Here is a 16,425-nt window from a genome sequence, read left to right on the forward strand (position 1 = left end):
AGAAATTTTTGGTTTAATTACATTAAATCAATTGTTTGAAACGTGGTAAAGTATTAGACCAGGGGCGGGCAACTTCTTCGGTCGGCGGGCCTGATATGAGAAAATGGACGTATTCAGTGACGCAATACAGGGATTGCGGCAGAATGTGGCCGCAGGCCACATTATCATTTAAGACCGGAAACTGTCTGCGGGCCGCTCAAAATCCCGTCGCGGGCCGGATCCGGCCCGCGGGCCGTATGTTGCCCATCCCTGTATTAGACCAAGAGATGTCACTTATTTTAGTACGTTACTTTAAGAAACATTTAATTAATTACCTTTTAGGTTATAAAACATACGGGTTAAGATGTCATAAGGATGGTGGCTCAACAAACAGAATGTTATTCCACTTTTTTCAGTTATTTAATGGCATACAGAGTGAATACTACGGCAAATCAGAAAGCCAAGTGCTAACACAAAAACACACTACATTGTATTCCATTGCGTTAAATTGCGATCTGGGAAAAGTATAGCTTTTTGAAATTAACGGTTTACGTTGAAACATAAAAATTCATTGATAGTCGTTTCTACCCATTTTTTGGGGAGTTAAATCACAAAATCTTTGGAATCCTTTCCTCAACGCAATCCTAATTACGGTTTTAAGTTTTGCGTATTACACTACAGTAATAATGAAATAAAACACCAATCTTAGTTTATTCTAATGAGGCATAGGGGGCTCCGCTGACCGTGACGCGACACTTAATCGAAAGACAGTTTATCGAACGACACTTTATCGAACGACAGATGATCGAACCGACAGTTTGATCGAACGACACTTTATCGAACCGACAGTTGATCAAACGACAATCGAACCGACAGTTGATCGAATCGACTGTTGCTTCTCCCGCACACAGTCATAGCAAAACGTGGCGTACAGTTGCATTGTTTGCTGTAGAAAATCGAAATTTGGTGACTTTTCATAAAAAATGTTCAGCTATCTGTCCATGTTTGTTTGATAAAGTTGGATTTTGTAATTTTTGAGATATTGTGATATTTATATAATTTTGCTCTCTCTCCGCATTGAAGCGTATTACTCATTTACGCACCAATAACTTGACTACCTATTCTCTTTCGTTCTCTTCTCACAGCGGGGGCGCGGCGTAAAAAGTAGAATTTCTAGAAATGTGTCACTTTTAGAAATACCTAATTTACACTAAATTCACTTTCTTTAGTTTTACAATTATGATGTATACAGGAAGCCAGATGATGCTGTACACCTAATTTTTCCACATCACCAGACAAATTTCATGTGTACGTGCTACCAAGCATCGATGCCATTTCTTTTGCGCTGTCGGTCAAGCTGGGATAAAGACCACTTTCAAGAAGCTATTTTGTGTAAAAGTCAGGCAGCGATATGCCCCTTACTATGAAATTTTGCCTTCAATTCCTTACTCTTTGTATCTATGACTAGTCTAGTCTACTGTACAGACAATCTCGTACTTAGTGATTCTCGTGCATATTCTTGTGATAACTTACTAATATGTTTCGGGTCGGACGATTTCGCATGGCGGGCCGGCCGCCATGCGAAATCGTCAACTTTATGATACAAATAGAAAATATAGATATAAAATATAAATCGTCAACTTTATGATACAAATATAAAATATAGATATAAAATATAAATCGTCAACTTTATGATACAAATATAAAATATAGATATAAAATATAAATCGTCAACTTTATGATACAAATATAAAATATAGATATAAAATATAAATCGTCAACTTTATGATATATACATCACAATTCATTAAAGTACACCATTACAAAGACCGCACATCACAATTGCTTATTGTCTCAATATTTGAGAAACACGCAAAAATCTTGCTTGAAGCTATTGTCAAAGTTTGTCGTTCGAACAACTATCGGTTCGATTAACTGTCGTTCGATAAAGTGTCGTTCGATCATCTGTCGGTTCGATTAACTGTCGTTCGATAAAGTGTCGTTCGATAAAGTGTCATAGTACCTCCGCTGACAGCTGCAAAATTGGGGCCGGCAAAATGTAGAGCCGGCCCTGCTTACTTAACATCAAACAAAAAACTAAACAAACAATGAATCAACGAAGTGACTATTTCATGTAGGCTATGTGTATATATTTCATATTCATATATGTAGGTCACGCAGCCTTTCGTTAAAGATAGGTGGTTAGGTTTGGAGAATGGTTATGTGAAAAGTTGATTTAAACTATTTAAGGCTTTATTGCAGTGGTTCCCAAACTATGGCACGCGTACCACTAGTGGTACACGAAGGTCTTCCAGGTGGTACGCGAGCAACTTGTCAAGTTCACACCAAACGATCAGAAAAGATCTTTTATTGTCGTCGGCATTATTTTAATTCACATAAATTAGGTAGAGCGTGAAATTTCATGCTTTATTCCCTACTGAATACTAATTCCTTAGGGTGGGTATTGACGCATTGGATTGTAAAACAGGGTTTCTTTGTAACGAAACAGAACGTCATTAATTACTACGTAACAAATCCTTGAAGTCAGTTTTTGTAATACCTTAGTTATGCTGTAGCACTGTAGCGAGGGCGGTAAAAGTTCGACTAATTTTTGTTTAATATTCACGAGCCTTTAGTAAACATTTTGCCTATCATTTTTTATTTTTGAATTCTGGAGTTTTGTCGGACCACCTACAATGTAGGTGGTACGAGAACGCTGCATGAACCAAAAAAATGGTACGCGAGTAGATAAAGTTTGGGAACCACTGAGTTTATTGGAATTAAATTTAGATTAAAAGTTAGATTTAGGTTACTATGTTATAACATTTAAGTTAGGCTAATAGCGAACTGTGAAAAATAACTTCGAACGCTCGATGTTTTCTGGTGAAATAGTTGCAACCTTTTTAAATATTTAACTACTAAGTTACAACCTGTCCTCAAAGATTATAATTTCAGGGCTTTAATGGAAGACCAAAGTTTACTTTTCTTAAAATACTAGCTTTGTCTAATTTAGCACAAAGAACCTATTCTGAAAGAGTAGAGCATTTATGGTTTCAAAATTCTGAAGTAGCATACGTTACCACTTTAAAAATTCCAACCAGCAAGCAAATACTTAACTTGCTAGCCAATGCTGCTGCAGTGGTGTTCCATAACATATCGACGCTGGCAAACATAACCCACTACTTCTGCCAACACTTTCCCAACTATCTAACATAACTTCCAATTGGAACAACAAATAATCCAATTTGATCGTTTGTTAACGCTATCAGCAGCTATTCAAACAGTAGCCAAAAAGAAACTCCCTCATGGCAAAGTCTTGAATTAGATAGGAGGGAAAACGTGTAAATAATTTGCACCCTGCTGCGATGGACTAAGATCAAGAAACGCAGTTCGAAAGAGAGCTACCCTGGAATTTTCGTTAAAACGTAGTACATCAAGCTTTCATATCCAATTTGCTGCCACTATTTTACCGAAAAACATCGTGCGTTGAAAGCTATTTTTCACAGCTACTTGTTAACCTAACTTAAATTTTATAACATAATAACCTAAATTCTAATCTAAATCTAACTCCAATAAAACCTTAAACAGCTAAAATCAACTTTCTACGTGGTCTTTCTGCTATCCTTAACAACAGGCAGCATAACCCACATAAGGTGAAATGGTCACTATCTTTCTAATCTGGCTGTCACTTTGGCTAACACCGGAAAAACAAATTTTCAAAGCTTTTTTGACAACTTCCGGTTAAGGTAACTTAAATATTGTAACACAGTCACCTAAACCTAAACCACCTTTTTAATTTAAATCTAACATCAATTAAATCCTAAATAACAACTTGCATATCCATTGGACAGTGGTTAGTCAATTCAAACCATAGATATTGGTTGGGTCGTCGTGAGTTAAATCGACCTGTCACCCCATTTTCGTAACCAAGCCGACAACATACGATGACGGTTTGCGTTACCAACTTAAATGAAATGACCACTTTCTAAAAACTTTAATTTTATTTACATTCAATGATAATCCCACGCAGTAAAATGTTAGAGTAAACGCTAGAATACTACGGCAGTTTTTTTTAAATTACCACCTCACAATGCACTGTAAAAATCTGGCAAAAGAAGTAACGAATTACTAAACCAAGAATTGAATTATTTTATAAAAAGCACAAGACACATGAAAAAAACAAAATGGCAGTCAAGAAACCACAGAAGATAACATGGCGTAAGACTAACTTCTACCATTGAAACATAGACCGTTTCTTGAGCGCTGACCTACGACCTCAGGTTTTCAGTGCAAAACCAAGCACAGTGCTCAGATAACACAGCGCAAGTGTAAATTGCACTCAGCAACCAATGCTTCGCATAAACGCCTCGAGCTCTGCGTCGTAGTCGTCTTCGCCCGATGCACTTTCGAACCGGTCGGCGTCGCCAGCAGACCAGTTTGAATAATATGGAAATGATGACGAAGTGCTACCTTGCGGATTAGCGTAGAATGCGTCACCGGTAGACAACTAAAAATTAAAAAAAATATATTATAAGTGGGCTAATAGGTAAATATTTACGTACGTTTTTGCTGATATTGTCTTAGAATTTGGTATGTTCTTCCAACCTGTGCATTCGATGTATTGCTTGGATGAGCATCGGCTGCTTGATACTGCGCACTGTATGGTGCTAAGTGCTTGTCGTAGAAGTCTGGGTCAGCTGCATCTGCTGCAGTATACTGTACGCCATTTGGTGTAAAGAAAACCGGCTCATTCTGAAAAAATAATGCCAACTCAATTAACTTTAAATAGCTTAAACTTTACCTTAAATTTAACAATGAACACGTAGTGATTTTTATAAGTGCCATTATTTATAACAGCGATTCTAAACCCTTTTCAGCCGCGTTCCAAATTTTGAGCATAAAAAGTGTTAGCGATCCGCCTTACAATACCAGATAGATAATTACGTTTCATGTTTTTAAAAAAGAATGTAGCATCATTTCTATGCGTTTAAGGCTAACATCAAGCTGCATAAAAACTGTAACACTGCTGACTGCCTTTTCACGTAAAAAGATTTGTTAGTTCAATCCTAGTTTTGTAATTCCAAGAAATTTTACGTACCTGCGCATCATGATACTTCGGTTCTGTTCGAATTATGTAATTAAAAATACCAACAACTGCGTTTGGAGTGTTGGTAGGTAAAGCGCACTGCTGTTGTCGACAATGTGAAACTAATGCGTATTCAATGTTTTGCAAAAACATAACCGTCTTTTATTTGGCAGTATGTTACCATTTCATTGCGCCGGATTAGCACGTATTACATGGTTCCTTTCTGCGTAATAGTAAGTAACCAAAGCGTTCGAACCGCAAACACCTCCAACTTTTAATTTCCTTCACGCGTATTGCGTTTCAAGCAATCCTCTAAAATAATCAATTCCCCTCGTGACGCGAGACTTATAAATGTTACGGACATTGACCCATCTGGCTGCGAACAAAGGTTGGGAAGCTACAAGACTACAAGATGTGAAAACAAAAATAACCTGAAAACTCACCATGAAATAATTCTCATCATCTTCCGGTTCTGGAGGAGTATCAGTTGGGTAGTGCTGCGAAGGAGGAGAACCTTCTCCAGGATATAATTCTTCAGGAGGAACTCTTCCCCAATTAATTGCACGTAACTTAACAAAACTTTCAAGTAAGTTTTCAGTGAGTTCATTTGCAGGGACCTTGCCTGATTTGGCTTTGTCGGCATATGCACTGAGGTCATCCAGAATAACATCAATCTTTTCGATGGAGTTCTTCCCATCATCTTTCAAAGTGTCTTCCAAGGAAAGGATGGTTAACTGGAAACATGTAAGTTGCACAGTTCTAAATGTTATCAGCAGCTCAATAATGTAGAGTTTTAAACACTTTGAACGTGTATAACCAGGATTAAAATTTCTAAGGAAATACTCCAGGATCATCCAACAACAAATACAGACCTTGAGAACACGGATTGCGCACTGGATGTTGTCATCATTCGGATGGTCTATCAGCTTTCGCACCACACCAAAAGTTCCTCTCCCAAGCACAGCAATTCTCTCCAGTTTCCCTCCTACTTTTTCAGACATCAAGCTTAAAAAGAGTTCCGCCATGAACTGTGTAAAGCCTCTTGCTCTGTTTAAAAAAGTTAAGCTCAATGACAACGACTAATCTTTTAAAAGTTTTCATTAGTTTGGAATTGTTTATACATGAAGGCTTATAACTTTGGTCAATACCTTTTGAGCTTTTTGTCAGAACCCTGCAATGCCTCGTCCATCTTCATAAATTCCTGCTGGGCTTTTTTGAGCAAAGTAGATCGGAAGTTTGGAAGTCCAGTTGAAGTTCTTGACAAAGTGTCGCACAATTGACTTCCCAGATATCGAAAATTGGGCTCTGCTACGCACTGCACGAAAAAGTACTGATAAAGCAAATTACCAAACCTTTTGTATGCCACATTATAAAAATATTCAAAATTGTTTCAATTCAACAACATTTGTGTAATGTATGTCATAATGGTGTTTGGTACCATTTCATATATTTTGTCAGCAATAACAGACACTGCACTTGATGAAATCTTCAGTTTACTCATCTTTGACATTGTTTCTGGTACAATAACATCAAAACTCGCTGGATTACATGTGAGCTGATCAATGCAATAATCAATGAGATTGATTGCCATCGTTTCCATTTCAGAATCTGCAATATATAAACTGCAGTTATCTTAATTCCAGAGACAAACTAAGCTCTATGGAAAAAGTAGTTAGCAATGTGAACAGTGTATATGACAAACTTCTCATAAAGAGTCCAACCTTCAAGTGGTGACTTGCTCATATCCGCTGTGGAAATATTCTTTGTTGATTTTACCTAACAGACAATTTGAAATTTATTAATTTATACAGTAAAAGTTACTACATCTAACAAACATATAATAATAATCGCATATTCAAAACTAGCTGAGATATTGAACTGTTATCGTATTTTCTCTGCTGATGAAAACAACTGCAGTCTGCAGTAACATACATCTATAGTTTTTATATACACTATACGGTACCTATGTATATATTTAAAATTATGATATTATGATAACTGTAATATTACAGTAACTATGTAATATTAGATCAGAGAGTAATACCAGTACCGCAAATTTGTCTTAACCAAACCTTGGTCTGCAAGACATCATAAGATTCTTTCTCAGACTCAAATCCCAGTATTTTTAATGAAAGCAAACCCAAAACTGGAGGTGTGTACCCATCTGTCAACCCAAAATTTGGCATGTGTGATAAAACCATCTTTTTGTATTCATGTAGCTTGGTTTCCACTGGGCTGTCATTTGCTTTTGATGAAACTTTATTGGTTTGAACTTGATTATTTAATATAGCAACATTTGCCTTTTTATCAGTACCTATAATTCCTGGCGTCACGTCATCTAGATACATGACAGTACCTCGACCAGCTGAAAAACTACTCAACGTAGATGACACACTTTCTCGAGCTTTACGTTTTAAGGTAGCAGGCCCATCAAGTGGATTCCAACACACATCTTGCTCATATCCTTTCATCATACTAACGCAAGTTTGCAAAGCTGATCCATCGGTTTCATGTAAACTTTCTGACAATGGCCCTGAACAGTCTGAAATCTCTCCTGGCTTAATTTCATTTCTAAAGTCTGGTTTTGAACACCTAAATGAATCAAGTTCTTCATTATGCCATTCCTTCGCTTTTGAAACAGGAGTGGAGCAAGTGGGCTTGCTTGCTTCAGTATACTTTGCTCTCTCAGACTCGGGGCTAATCGGAAGTTCAAGTTTGGGGATAACAATAGATTCAGCTACCACACAGAACCCAGCACAACCTCCTTTTAGTTCGTCATCTGCACTGACACCCCCAACCATTGACTCCTGCACATTGAAAAGATTAGAAAGCTGATAAACTGTGTAATGTACGTAACAAGAATAAGATGATGCCCACATTATGTTCAATAATCCCACAATAAAACGGAAAGCACACGAACCCAAAATTGTACAAAGTCTATTTACTAGGGATGTGCCAGTTAAAACAAGGTTTAGTTTCATGAGATAATTAATATTATATTATTATAGGTTTCGAAGTTCATGCAAATCTGAAAATCTTCTCAGTTAGCTCTAGTTCTTGGCCTGAGCAGGAGAATCATGATCTAACGTTTAACTTGTCATCTTATCTGACCTGATCAATGAAATAAATCAATCTAATTTAGCTCTTGTTAAATTAACAATCCTCCTATCAATAATAATAATGGTTCAGCCATCTTCAAGGTATTCAAATGAAAATATTTTCTCCTTTAAGGTAACTCTTTGCAATACTAAAGCTTTTACTCCAATCTGTTTTTAAGGCTTAAGATTTTGAAAAAGTAAAATGAATAATGTTCATGCTCCAACATAAAGAATGGATTGGCACCTACATTTGGGGGCAGAAGGGTAGCGATCTTTTCGTAAGAACAATTTAATTAATAGATGTTTACAATCATTAATTATATCAATTGAATGTGTTATATTTGAAAAATGAGGCTGGTTTTAATTAGCCTTTAACTAAACATGAAAGGAAGTGTTTGGAACATTGCATGAAACATTTGTACATGAAACTGCATTAGAGACAAGTAGTGACAAAACAATGCTGCAGATCAGAAAATCTCTATGCAGTTGCAAATGTGTTGTTCTGTCTGAGCCATGTGCTCTTTAGTGTGGTCGTCTACGTCAAAATATGGTGCACACATGACACCCTGCAACAAACCATAATTACTTATTCTGAGAATTCTACCCTACCTTGATGGAAATGTCTATCATAGTAAATTTGTGGACCCAAAATTTTCAAACTTGAATTACCATATGTTTCCAAAACCTTGGCTCAAGAAAGCTGTTATGTAAGTTAAGCGTGGCATGTTGTCCAACAACTGATTTCTTGTGACTGACTTAATTTCAAAGTTGGTCACCAAAGTCATTCTAAACCCTAGATACTTAAAGTCGGTGCTTTTGGGTTGGAACCATGTTTGATTTGACACATCCCTCCTACTGAGGTAATTGTTGAGTTAAGAAATTTTATGAAAACTAAAAAACTAAATAGGTGAATCAAATATATACGCATATAAGCTTTAGATTCTAAATCTAATTAAAATCGGGCAGTATATATATAATTTGAAATAATACAAACATCTTTCATTCGCTTGGGGACAAACTCCTTGGCATCCACAGATAAGTTGGAAAAAGACACATTGAGAGTAGAGGCATCTTTCTCAGGAGTCTCTTAAATTTTGATTATATTTTTTGTTAATTACATGAACGAGTAAAAAATAAAGTTCACTTTTATGGAAATTTATTATATACACAAGGTAAGATATCATAACTTAAGTAAAGTTGTAACTGAAGGTTTTATATCTTTTTAAGTTCAAATCACTTTTACTTCAAAATAAAAATCTACTATTACGTTAATGTTTATGCGAAATAAATTTGGTAAATAATAACTATATGATAGCGCTATTATTCAAAGACAAAAGGTTTCTGATTGCCATGTTCACCGTTTCAGATTTTACCTTGATCCTGTGTATAAATATTGGGAGATTTTAGACCATTGTCGGATGGTAGGCCAAGCTGACGATCTCGTAACTCCTTTAACTTTTCTACTGACTGGAAAGGAGCAGCAGCAGCAGTCAAGTCTACAGAAACGACAATATTAAATAGAGATCAACAGACATGGTTTTTTTCAGGGCCCATACCGGTAACTTAGTAGTCGATGAAACCGATATTTGAAGCTGATATTAATTTGTAGTAAAATGCAAAATATTGAAGACCGATTTTTGAACAATACAAACTCAATACAACAATACAAACAATACAATACAACAATACAAACAATACAAACATTTATATAACTTTTTTGAAATACTTTTATATACTTATCAAACAGCTTGACTTTCAAAAGCATGTGGTGCAAGCAAAATCTTACACCATCAATACATAACAGCAAAGGAAAATAATTTGGAAGTTAGATAGCTGTACATGCAAAACTTTCATTGCTGATTGGTTGTCTAGTCCTGACTTGGCTCTGTGTATAACCGGGACAATGTTGGATTCAGGAAAGCACCGTTTCTGGAGCGAACCAAATTAACCGGGTTTTAAAGCGATCTGATATCAGTCGCCGAATTAAACAAAGGTCAATGCCGATATGCGTCAAAACAGGTCAATCCATAATTTTAAACATATATAATCACGTACGCAATCATATATTTACATCACACAATAACACAAAGCACTCCAATAACATTAAACTGCAAACTATTTATGTTCTATACCTTGGTGCAACATTTCTAAAGCAGATTTTGAAAGAATTGTTGGTTTATTCATGGTTGCTTCTAGTGTAGCTTGTGCAGTAATAGATGATTTTTGCATTCTGCTAACCAATGTTTCTGCAACAAAGTTCCAAAATTACACAAACAAAGCATGTGAACGGTACAAAGCTATGACATTACAGATGTTATATATACAAAAAACAAGAAAATGTACAGACACGTACCTGGAGCATCTTCATTTTCCTCAGTCATTTCATTCAAAGGATTAGTAAAATTTTGCCAGTCAGTTGTTGGTGCAGATGTATGTTGGAAACTATGACTTGAATTTTCATGAGGAGGGTTGTAATGATTCCCAGGAGGAGGTTTCCTCCAGTCATCCACATCAGACCGTAAAGGTGGGTTTTGATTTGGGGTATGTCTAGAATAACCTTGATAAGAAGTAGTAGTTTGCTGGGGTGGCAATGGAGCTATATTAGTTTGCAGTTGTGGACTATTATAGTAAGAGTCTCCTGTCACAGACAAGGCAGCACTGGGAGAATAAGATAAATCAGCCCAAGATCCTTGAGAAATTGGCTCAGTCACAGCTGGGCTGTCATACCCATACTGTGCAGTTGTTGCACCTATTATGTTACTATTTTGACCTTCATTGGCATACCAAGATGCAGCTCCAGTATAAGCAGCATTCTGCCCAGTGCTATAAGTCTGTTGATAGCTTCTGTCATTATTTGAAGCATTTGTACTCCTGCAGGAGTTGGGGTCCCAAACACCGATCTCACAATTTGAAGCATCCAGGTTGTTGTAAGTGTTATTGGGGGCTGGATTTCCGTTGTTAACAGTGTTTCGGTAATTGTCAGAATCACTTGTGCCGTAGCAGTAGGAGTTGTTGGGTGATCGTCCATCCATACCAAAACCAGTCACAATCAATGTAAGACAGTAAGAATTCTGTTTAGCAATTCCACAGTTTAGGAAATAATATAGCAGTACACATTAAAAAAGCTCAATATGTTATTGTAATCGTTTTATGTGCACTGTAGAAGAATCCCTTTAAACCTTAAAAAAGAGTCAATATGCAATTACAGATGTCACACCGTAACAAAAAGCCATACCAGGAAATACTATACTTTTTCAATGGTTGCCTCAAGGCAACTGAACAACTAAAAACTGACTGCCACTAAGAATTAATAGCTTCCTAGAGAAAATTAATATGTAAGCAAATTGCATGACCTTGCACCAATGCATGGGTTAATTGTGCACTTCCAAATGCCCATGTAACTGCCTTAATGTTAGTTTCTGCATTTTCGTTTTATTTAAAGCAACACTTTCTTAACTTTGTAAATTAGCAACAAATAATCGTATGTATGAACCTAATTACAGCATGCTGTTCTTCTAACAATTATTCATCAGCTTAGTGCCAGAGCGGTTAGCATGGCTGGTTCGTAAATATGTGAGCTGGGTTTGATTTCCTTTTGCTAAGTGAGGTGTGCTGCAAAAAACGTAGGTTTTATTAGTGCACCATACACAAAAAAGTTGGAAAACCAGCACTGATCAATACCAAAAACAAGCACAGACCCCAGTCTTGAATTCAATAAATGTATTATACAAGCTAAAGCAATAATGTGTTGTACTGCTGACTTGGCTTATACATGACAAACTTTTCATAACTTGGCAGAAACAATTTTGCTATAAATTGAGTCCTGGCCTCAAAATAAATGTGACTCGTGTTCTGTGTCCGATACCCAGTGGCGATATATCATGGTAATGCCCTTTGGCAAGGCATAAACGACACTTGCTCCTGTTCAGTTTTCGAAGAGAAATCGTGTGTGCAAAGATGGATATTTTGGTGTGATGGTGTGCACCAGAACCTCAATTCTTTGTTTATTTAATTAAAAATTGGTGTTAAAAAAACCAGCTTTTCTTTGTATGTTTATTATAAATTGACAGAAAGATAAAAAAGTTCGGCGTGCATGTTGATAAATCTCGTGTGTAAAGGTGCCACACTTTCCACTATGAAGGTTAATCAGAGAATCTTTAACATTGTTATTCAACGAATACACAAATACTAACAACAAACAAAAACGCATGGCGAATATTTCAATCATCACGCCAATTTACTATAAATAAACAAAGAAAAACTGATTGTTTTGTAAGCCAAGTTAAGCCTAATAAATATAAACAAAAAAAGAGGGTTTATTGAATGCTATAGCTCCAAAATTTGTGGGTTTGAACAGACAAGTACTTGTCTAAAACGACCATGTTCTGTTCCTGCCTGGATAAACTTCGGACTGCAGAGTAAGGAAGTTTTCGCTGAGATCTCGGTTGTACAGAAGCAAAATTTCGGTGTGCACTGCGACTCGTGGCCCAAGACTGCCCGGCTTTGTGCAGGAAAGGTGTGGCCCTATATAACAGAAATCGGGGGAAATCAGTGTTTCCCGCTTTTTTTTGGAGACCCCGGTTTGGCCTAGTGTGCAAAGCTTTTTTGGAAAAAAATCTCGGGTGTGCACTTGCCATACTCTGCAGTCTGGGATAAACGTCGTGCGTGCAGCTCAAACACTTCCTACTGCCCAATCTCAGGTGTACAGAAGCAAGATTTCGGTGTGCAAGGAAGCAGCTAGTGAGACAGAGAGTTTATTTCACCATTTAAAAAACTAAAAAGGATCGTAACATAATTCTAACAAAATTGATTGGTGTGGGGCAGCGAAAAGACCTCACGGTCATCTAGGTCATCTGCCCATATTCTATTGCAAAGAAAAGCAATTAAAACAGATAGAAAAAAAACTGAAACAATTAATTAAAACAACACTGCAAAACAGAGACACACCACAGAACCAACAGCAAAACATTTTCTTTTAACCAAATCAAAAATAAATAACAATATGATGCAAAAGAAATCAACAACCTTACATCCATCACCCTATTCACAATTATCCGAACAGCACTTCCCTTGCACAAATCCACTTCTCAATTGATATGAGAAATATTTATGAGACTTAATTTTTTTTATATTGATTGGTAGTTTATTTCAAAAACTGTATTTGTGTATACTGCGACTCGTGGCCCAAGGCTGCCTAGTGTTTGTGCAGGCAAGGTGCGACCCTATACGATAGAGAGAAAAAGTTAGTGTGTCCTTTTTTTGGAGACACCAGCTTACCATCGTGTGCAATGCCATTTTAGAAAAAAATCTCGGGTATGCTCTTGCCATACTCTGCAATCTGGCTTACTGCTGTATTTTGGACAATACTATGTAATTATCAAAAAATTAACAAAACCATAATGAAATATGGAGTTTAGTATACAAGTGCAAAACCAGATGACGTCACAATGTTGAGTACTTGGGATCTAGTAAACAAAGGCATCCTGTACCACAACCATGGTTGTGCACTTGCATACTAGACCCAAAATATATATGGCAATTAGAACTCGCACAACTTAGATTAGCTCAGTAACCAGGGCTCGAGCAATAAGGAACCATCATGGGGCTTAAGTCATACAAACACCTTCCTCAGTCCGAGGATAAAGATTATATCATAGCAGTCATACTCATGCCATAACATTTTACATGATTTAAGGAAGTTATTTTGGTATACAAGGGCACAACCACAGGATCCTTTGTATATTAGACCCGAGCTATTCAAATTATGACGTCATCTGGTTGGGCACTTGCATGTGTACTGGACCCGTTTTTTAGCAGCCATTCGCCTAGCAGGCAGGCTTTCCAGGGTAGCCTACATTACCGGGACTTGTTAGAATTGAATATGAGCCCCCAACTTCTTACCTGATAGCCTGCTATTTACATCTTTAGCGGTGTTTATAGCAGAAATGCACTACCAAACTGCCGAATGATGTCAAAGTTTGAGTAGCAGAGGCGTCCAGTAAACAGATGAATCAAGTGGTTGTGCATTTCTGCACTAACCTGTTTTGCGCACACTGAAGGCAAAAAATTGCAATCTGCAAAGTTGTAGATGTTTTATACACAAAAATACTAAATAGGTAACCAAGCTTCTCGCTTGGGCAAGTAAGGCTAATATGCTGTGCAACTTGTAACAAATAAACCACAAATTATCGCATTTCTTTGATCGAGAAATTATTTGGTGCAATGCGAGATTTTAGAAAAGCACTTTAATCTTCGTTTATTGGGAAACAATGCGGTACGAAGACCTCAAAGAAAAGAGTGGCAAGTACAGGCATAAGACTCATAAACTTCTATATGATGAGGTTTGACCACTTTGACATTCACATCGATTTTCATAACAGTAGATAAAATAGACAAATTTCGTTGTTTGAAGCTTTGAACGCCAATGCATACTAATTCAATAAACCTTGAGGTCGTAGTGCACTAGTCGTCGAGCTAAAAACTGTGTCATTGCAAGTGTACAATTTTTGTCAAAAACTGCTCAATGTACCAGATTAAACGTAAAGCTATTACCTCTTAAATAAATATTTATTAAATAGCACATGATGAAGCAACAACGAACTATTGGCATAACGTCCCTTCTCGGAATCATTCATTCAAAACGCTAATTAAGACAATCGCTACGCCTAAAGTGGTGGTCCCTAAGTGGCCAAATGGAGTTGTAGCGTGCACCACCCTGTCCGCTAGACAGCGGCAGGACACCACGTTTATTTACCCAAAGAATTGTTGTGTTTTTTCAGTTCATTTCCGGTTTGCTTTTCTAGTCAGTCATCTTTTAGACAAGGAGGCATACAGACGTTCTTTTAAGGCGTCTCTCCGCGTTAAGTTATGCCTGTACTTCGGCTCATGTTATTTGCCAATAAAATAATACCAAATTAGCCACAGCTGTGGATCATGGACAGCTCTACAGCACGTAGTGTACTGTATAGGCAGCGTAATGTCATTCTTTGCGCTATCGAGTTTCAGCTCTGAGTGCTCCAAATCTCTTCGTTTTCCAATTATTTATGCTTTATGCAGCTAGCAGCTATTAAACAAACCGTCCAAAAAATTCAAGTTCTTTTTTGTATTTATTTGCCATTAAACAGCTTCATGCAAGGGCACCCGCTGAATATTTCAAAACTGTCGTAGCAACAAGAGTACAGTGGCACGCACTGTTCGATGTTGTGTCAAGATATTATATACGTTTCGTTTTGATATGGTATCAAAATCAAATCATTGTCGGAATTCACATTAATAGTAGGCTACTTAGGTTATGAAAAATGGAACGCACGTGCGTACTGTGAGCACCCTAGTGATTAGATTCTTTCGGCGCGTATTGACCTTTCAAGTGTTTGTTGCAGTTGTTTCGTACTAATTGCATATGTTTACTGGAGTGTTACGATATAAGTTTTGAGTTTCAGGGGACAATGGATGGTTTTGTGGCAGTATTAATATATTAAGACTTAGCAGTAATTCATCTCGGTTTAAAGAATCCGCGGAATAAGTTCTGCCACTAATTGTGTCCACTTTACTTGGGGACGAAATTCAAATTCCGCTTTTAAAATTTACCAATAAAACAAGTTAGGATATATGTAAAAATGCGATTGCCCCTTGTGAGCAATCAAACAACTTACATACGTCACGAGTTTCAAAATATTGCGGAATTGACGTTGTGGTGTAATTGTTAGTGTATAAGCCTATACTCAATCATCTTAGACCGAAAGCTTAATCTGCATTTGAATCTTTGAGCCAAAATTACGCTTCTCTGTCCCTTGGGTTTTTACACTCCCAAGAATCTATCGACAACAAGAGTCTCGCATTCAAAAGCCGGTAGAGTGACTAAACGTCATATCGTCATGTTCTTGGAATTACGGCTTTAAACTAATTTTGATATTAGTACTTTCGCCTTTTAAAACGATCGACTTTTGAAAAAAGGTTACCATAACATATTTTCCAAAACATAAGCATCTAGGCCTAAGTCATAATTATTAGTGATGTCATGCAACTCTGACAAATCAAGAGAACTAATTGCATTAGATATGGTATCTTTTAAAGTTGCGTGATTTCGAAAGTTAATTTCTAAAAACTTAAGTACATCAAGCACAATGTTTGATTAGGTTTAAGCAGTGTCCCATACTCATTGCATTGTAAGATAGAAATTAATGAGTTATCAGGAGCAAAGCAGTTTATGCTGCCTTCCAACTTTGCTAAAATGGCAAGTTCCTTTTCATCTCCATTGCGTTT

At 36.9% G+C, this 16,425-nt stretch overlaps 1 protein-coding gene across 2 annotated transcripts; it reads right to left on the reverse strand.

The window, feature by feature from the left end:
- Positions 1-3,961: 3,961 nt before the first annotated feature.
- LOC143459363 (uncharacterized) lies at positions 3,962-11,364 on the reverse strand. 2 transcript variants are annotated; one of them, XM_076956482.1, is made up of 12 exons: positions 10,517-11,364; positions 10,296-10,409; positions 9,537-9,659; positions 9,158-9,249; positions 7,138-7,872; positions 6,787-6,841; positions 6,504-6,673; positions 6,214-6,380; positions 5,938-6,112; positions 5,509-5,799; positions 4,585-4,731; positions 3,962-4,486 (listed from the first exon to the last, which is right to left on the reverse strand). In XM_076956482.1, the coding sequence occupies exons 1-12, from the start codon at positions 11,193-11,195 to the stop codon at positions 4,319-4,321; spliced, it is 2,916 nt and encodes a 971-aa protein (XP_076812597.1). In that variant the 5' UTR covers positions 11,196-11,364; the 3' UTR covers positions 3,962-4,318. The 2 variants fall into 2 exon arrangements, with proteins under 2 accessions (XP_076812597.1, XP_076812598.1); XM_076956483.1 differs by lacking the exon at positions 7,138-7,872 and having other exon boundaries at positions 10,517-11,363.
- Between the last annotated feature and the right edge of the window lie 5,061 nt (positions 11,365-16,425).

This window comes from Clavelina lepadiformis, chromosome 5 (genome assembly GCF_947623445.1).
Source record: "Clavelina lepadiformis chromosome 5, kaClaLepa1.1, whole genome shotgun sequence".
NCBI lineage: Eukaryota > Metazoa > Chordata > Ascidiacea > Aplousobranchia > Clavelinidae > Clavelina > Clavelina lepadiformis.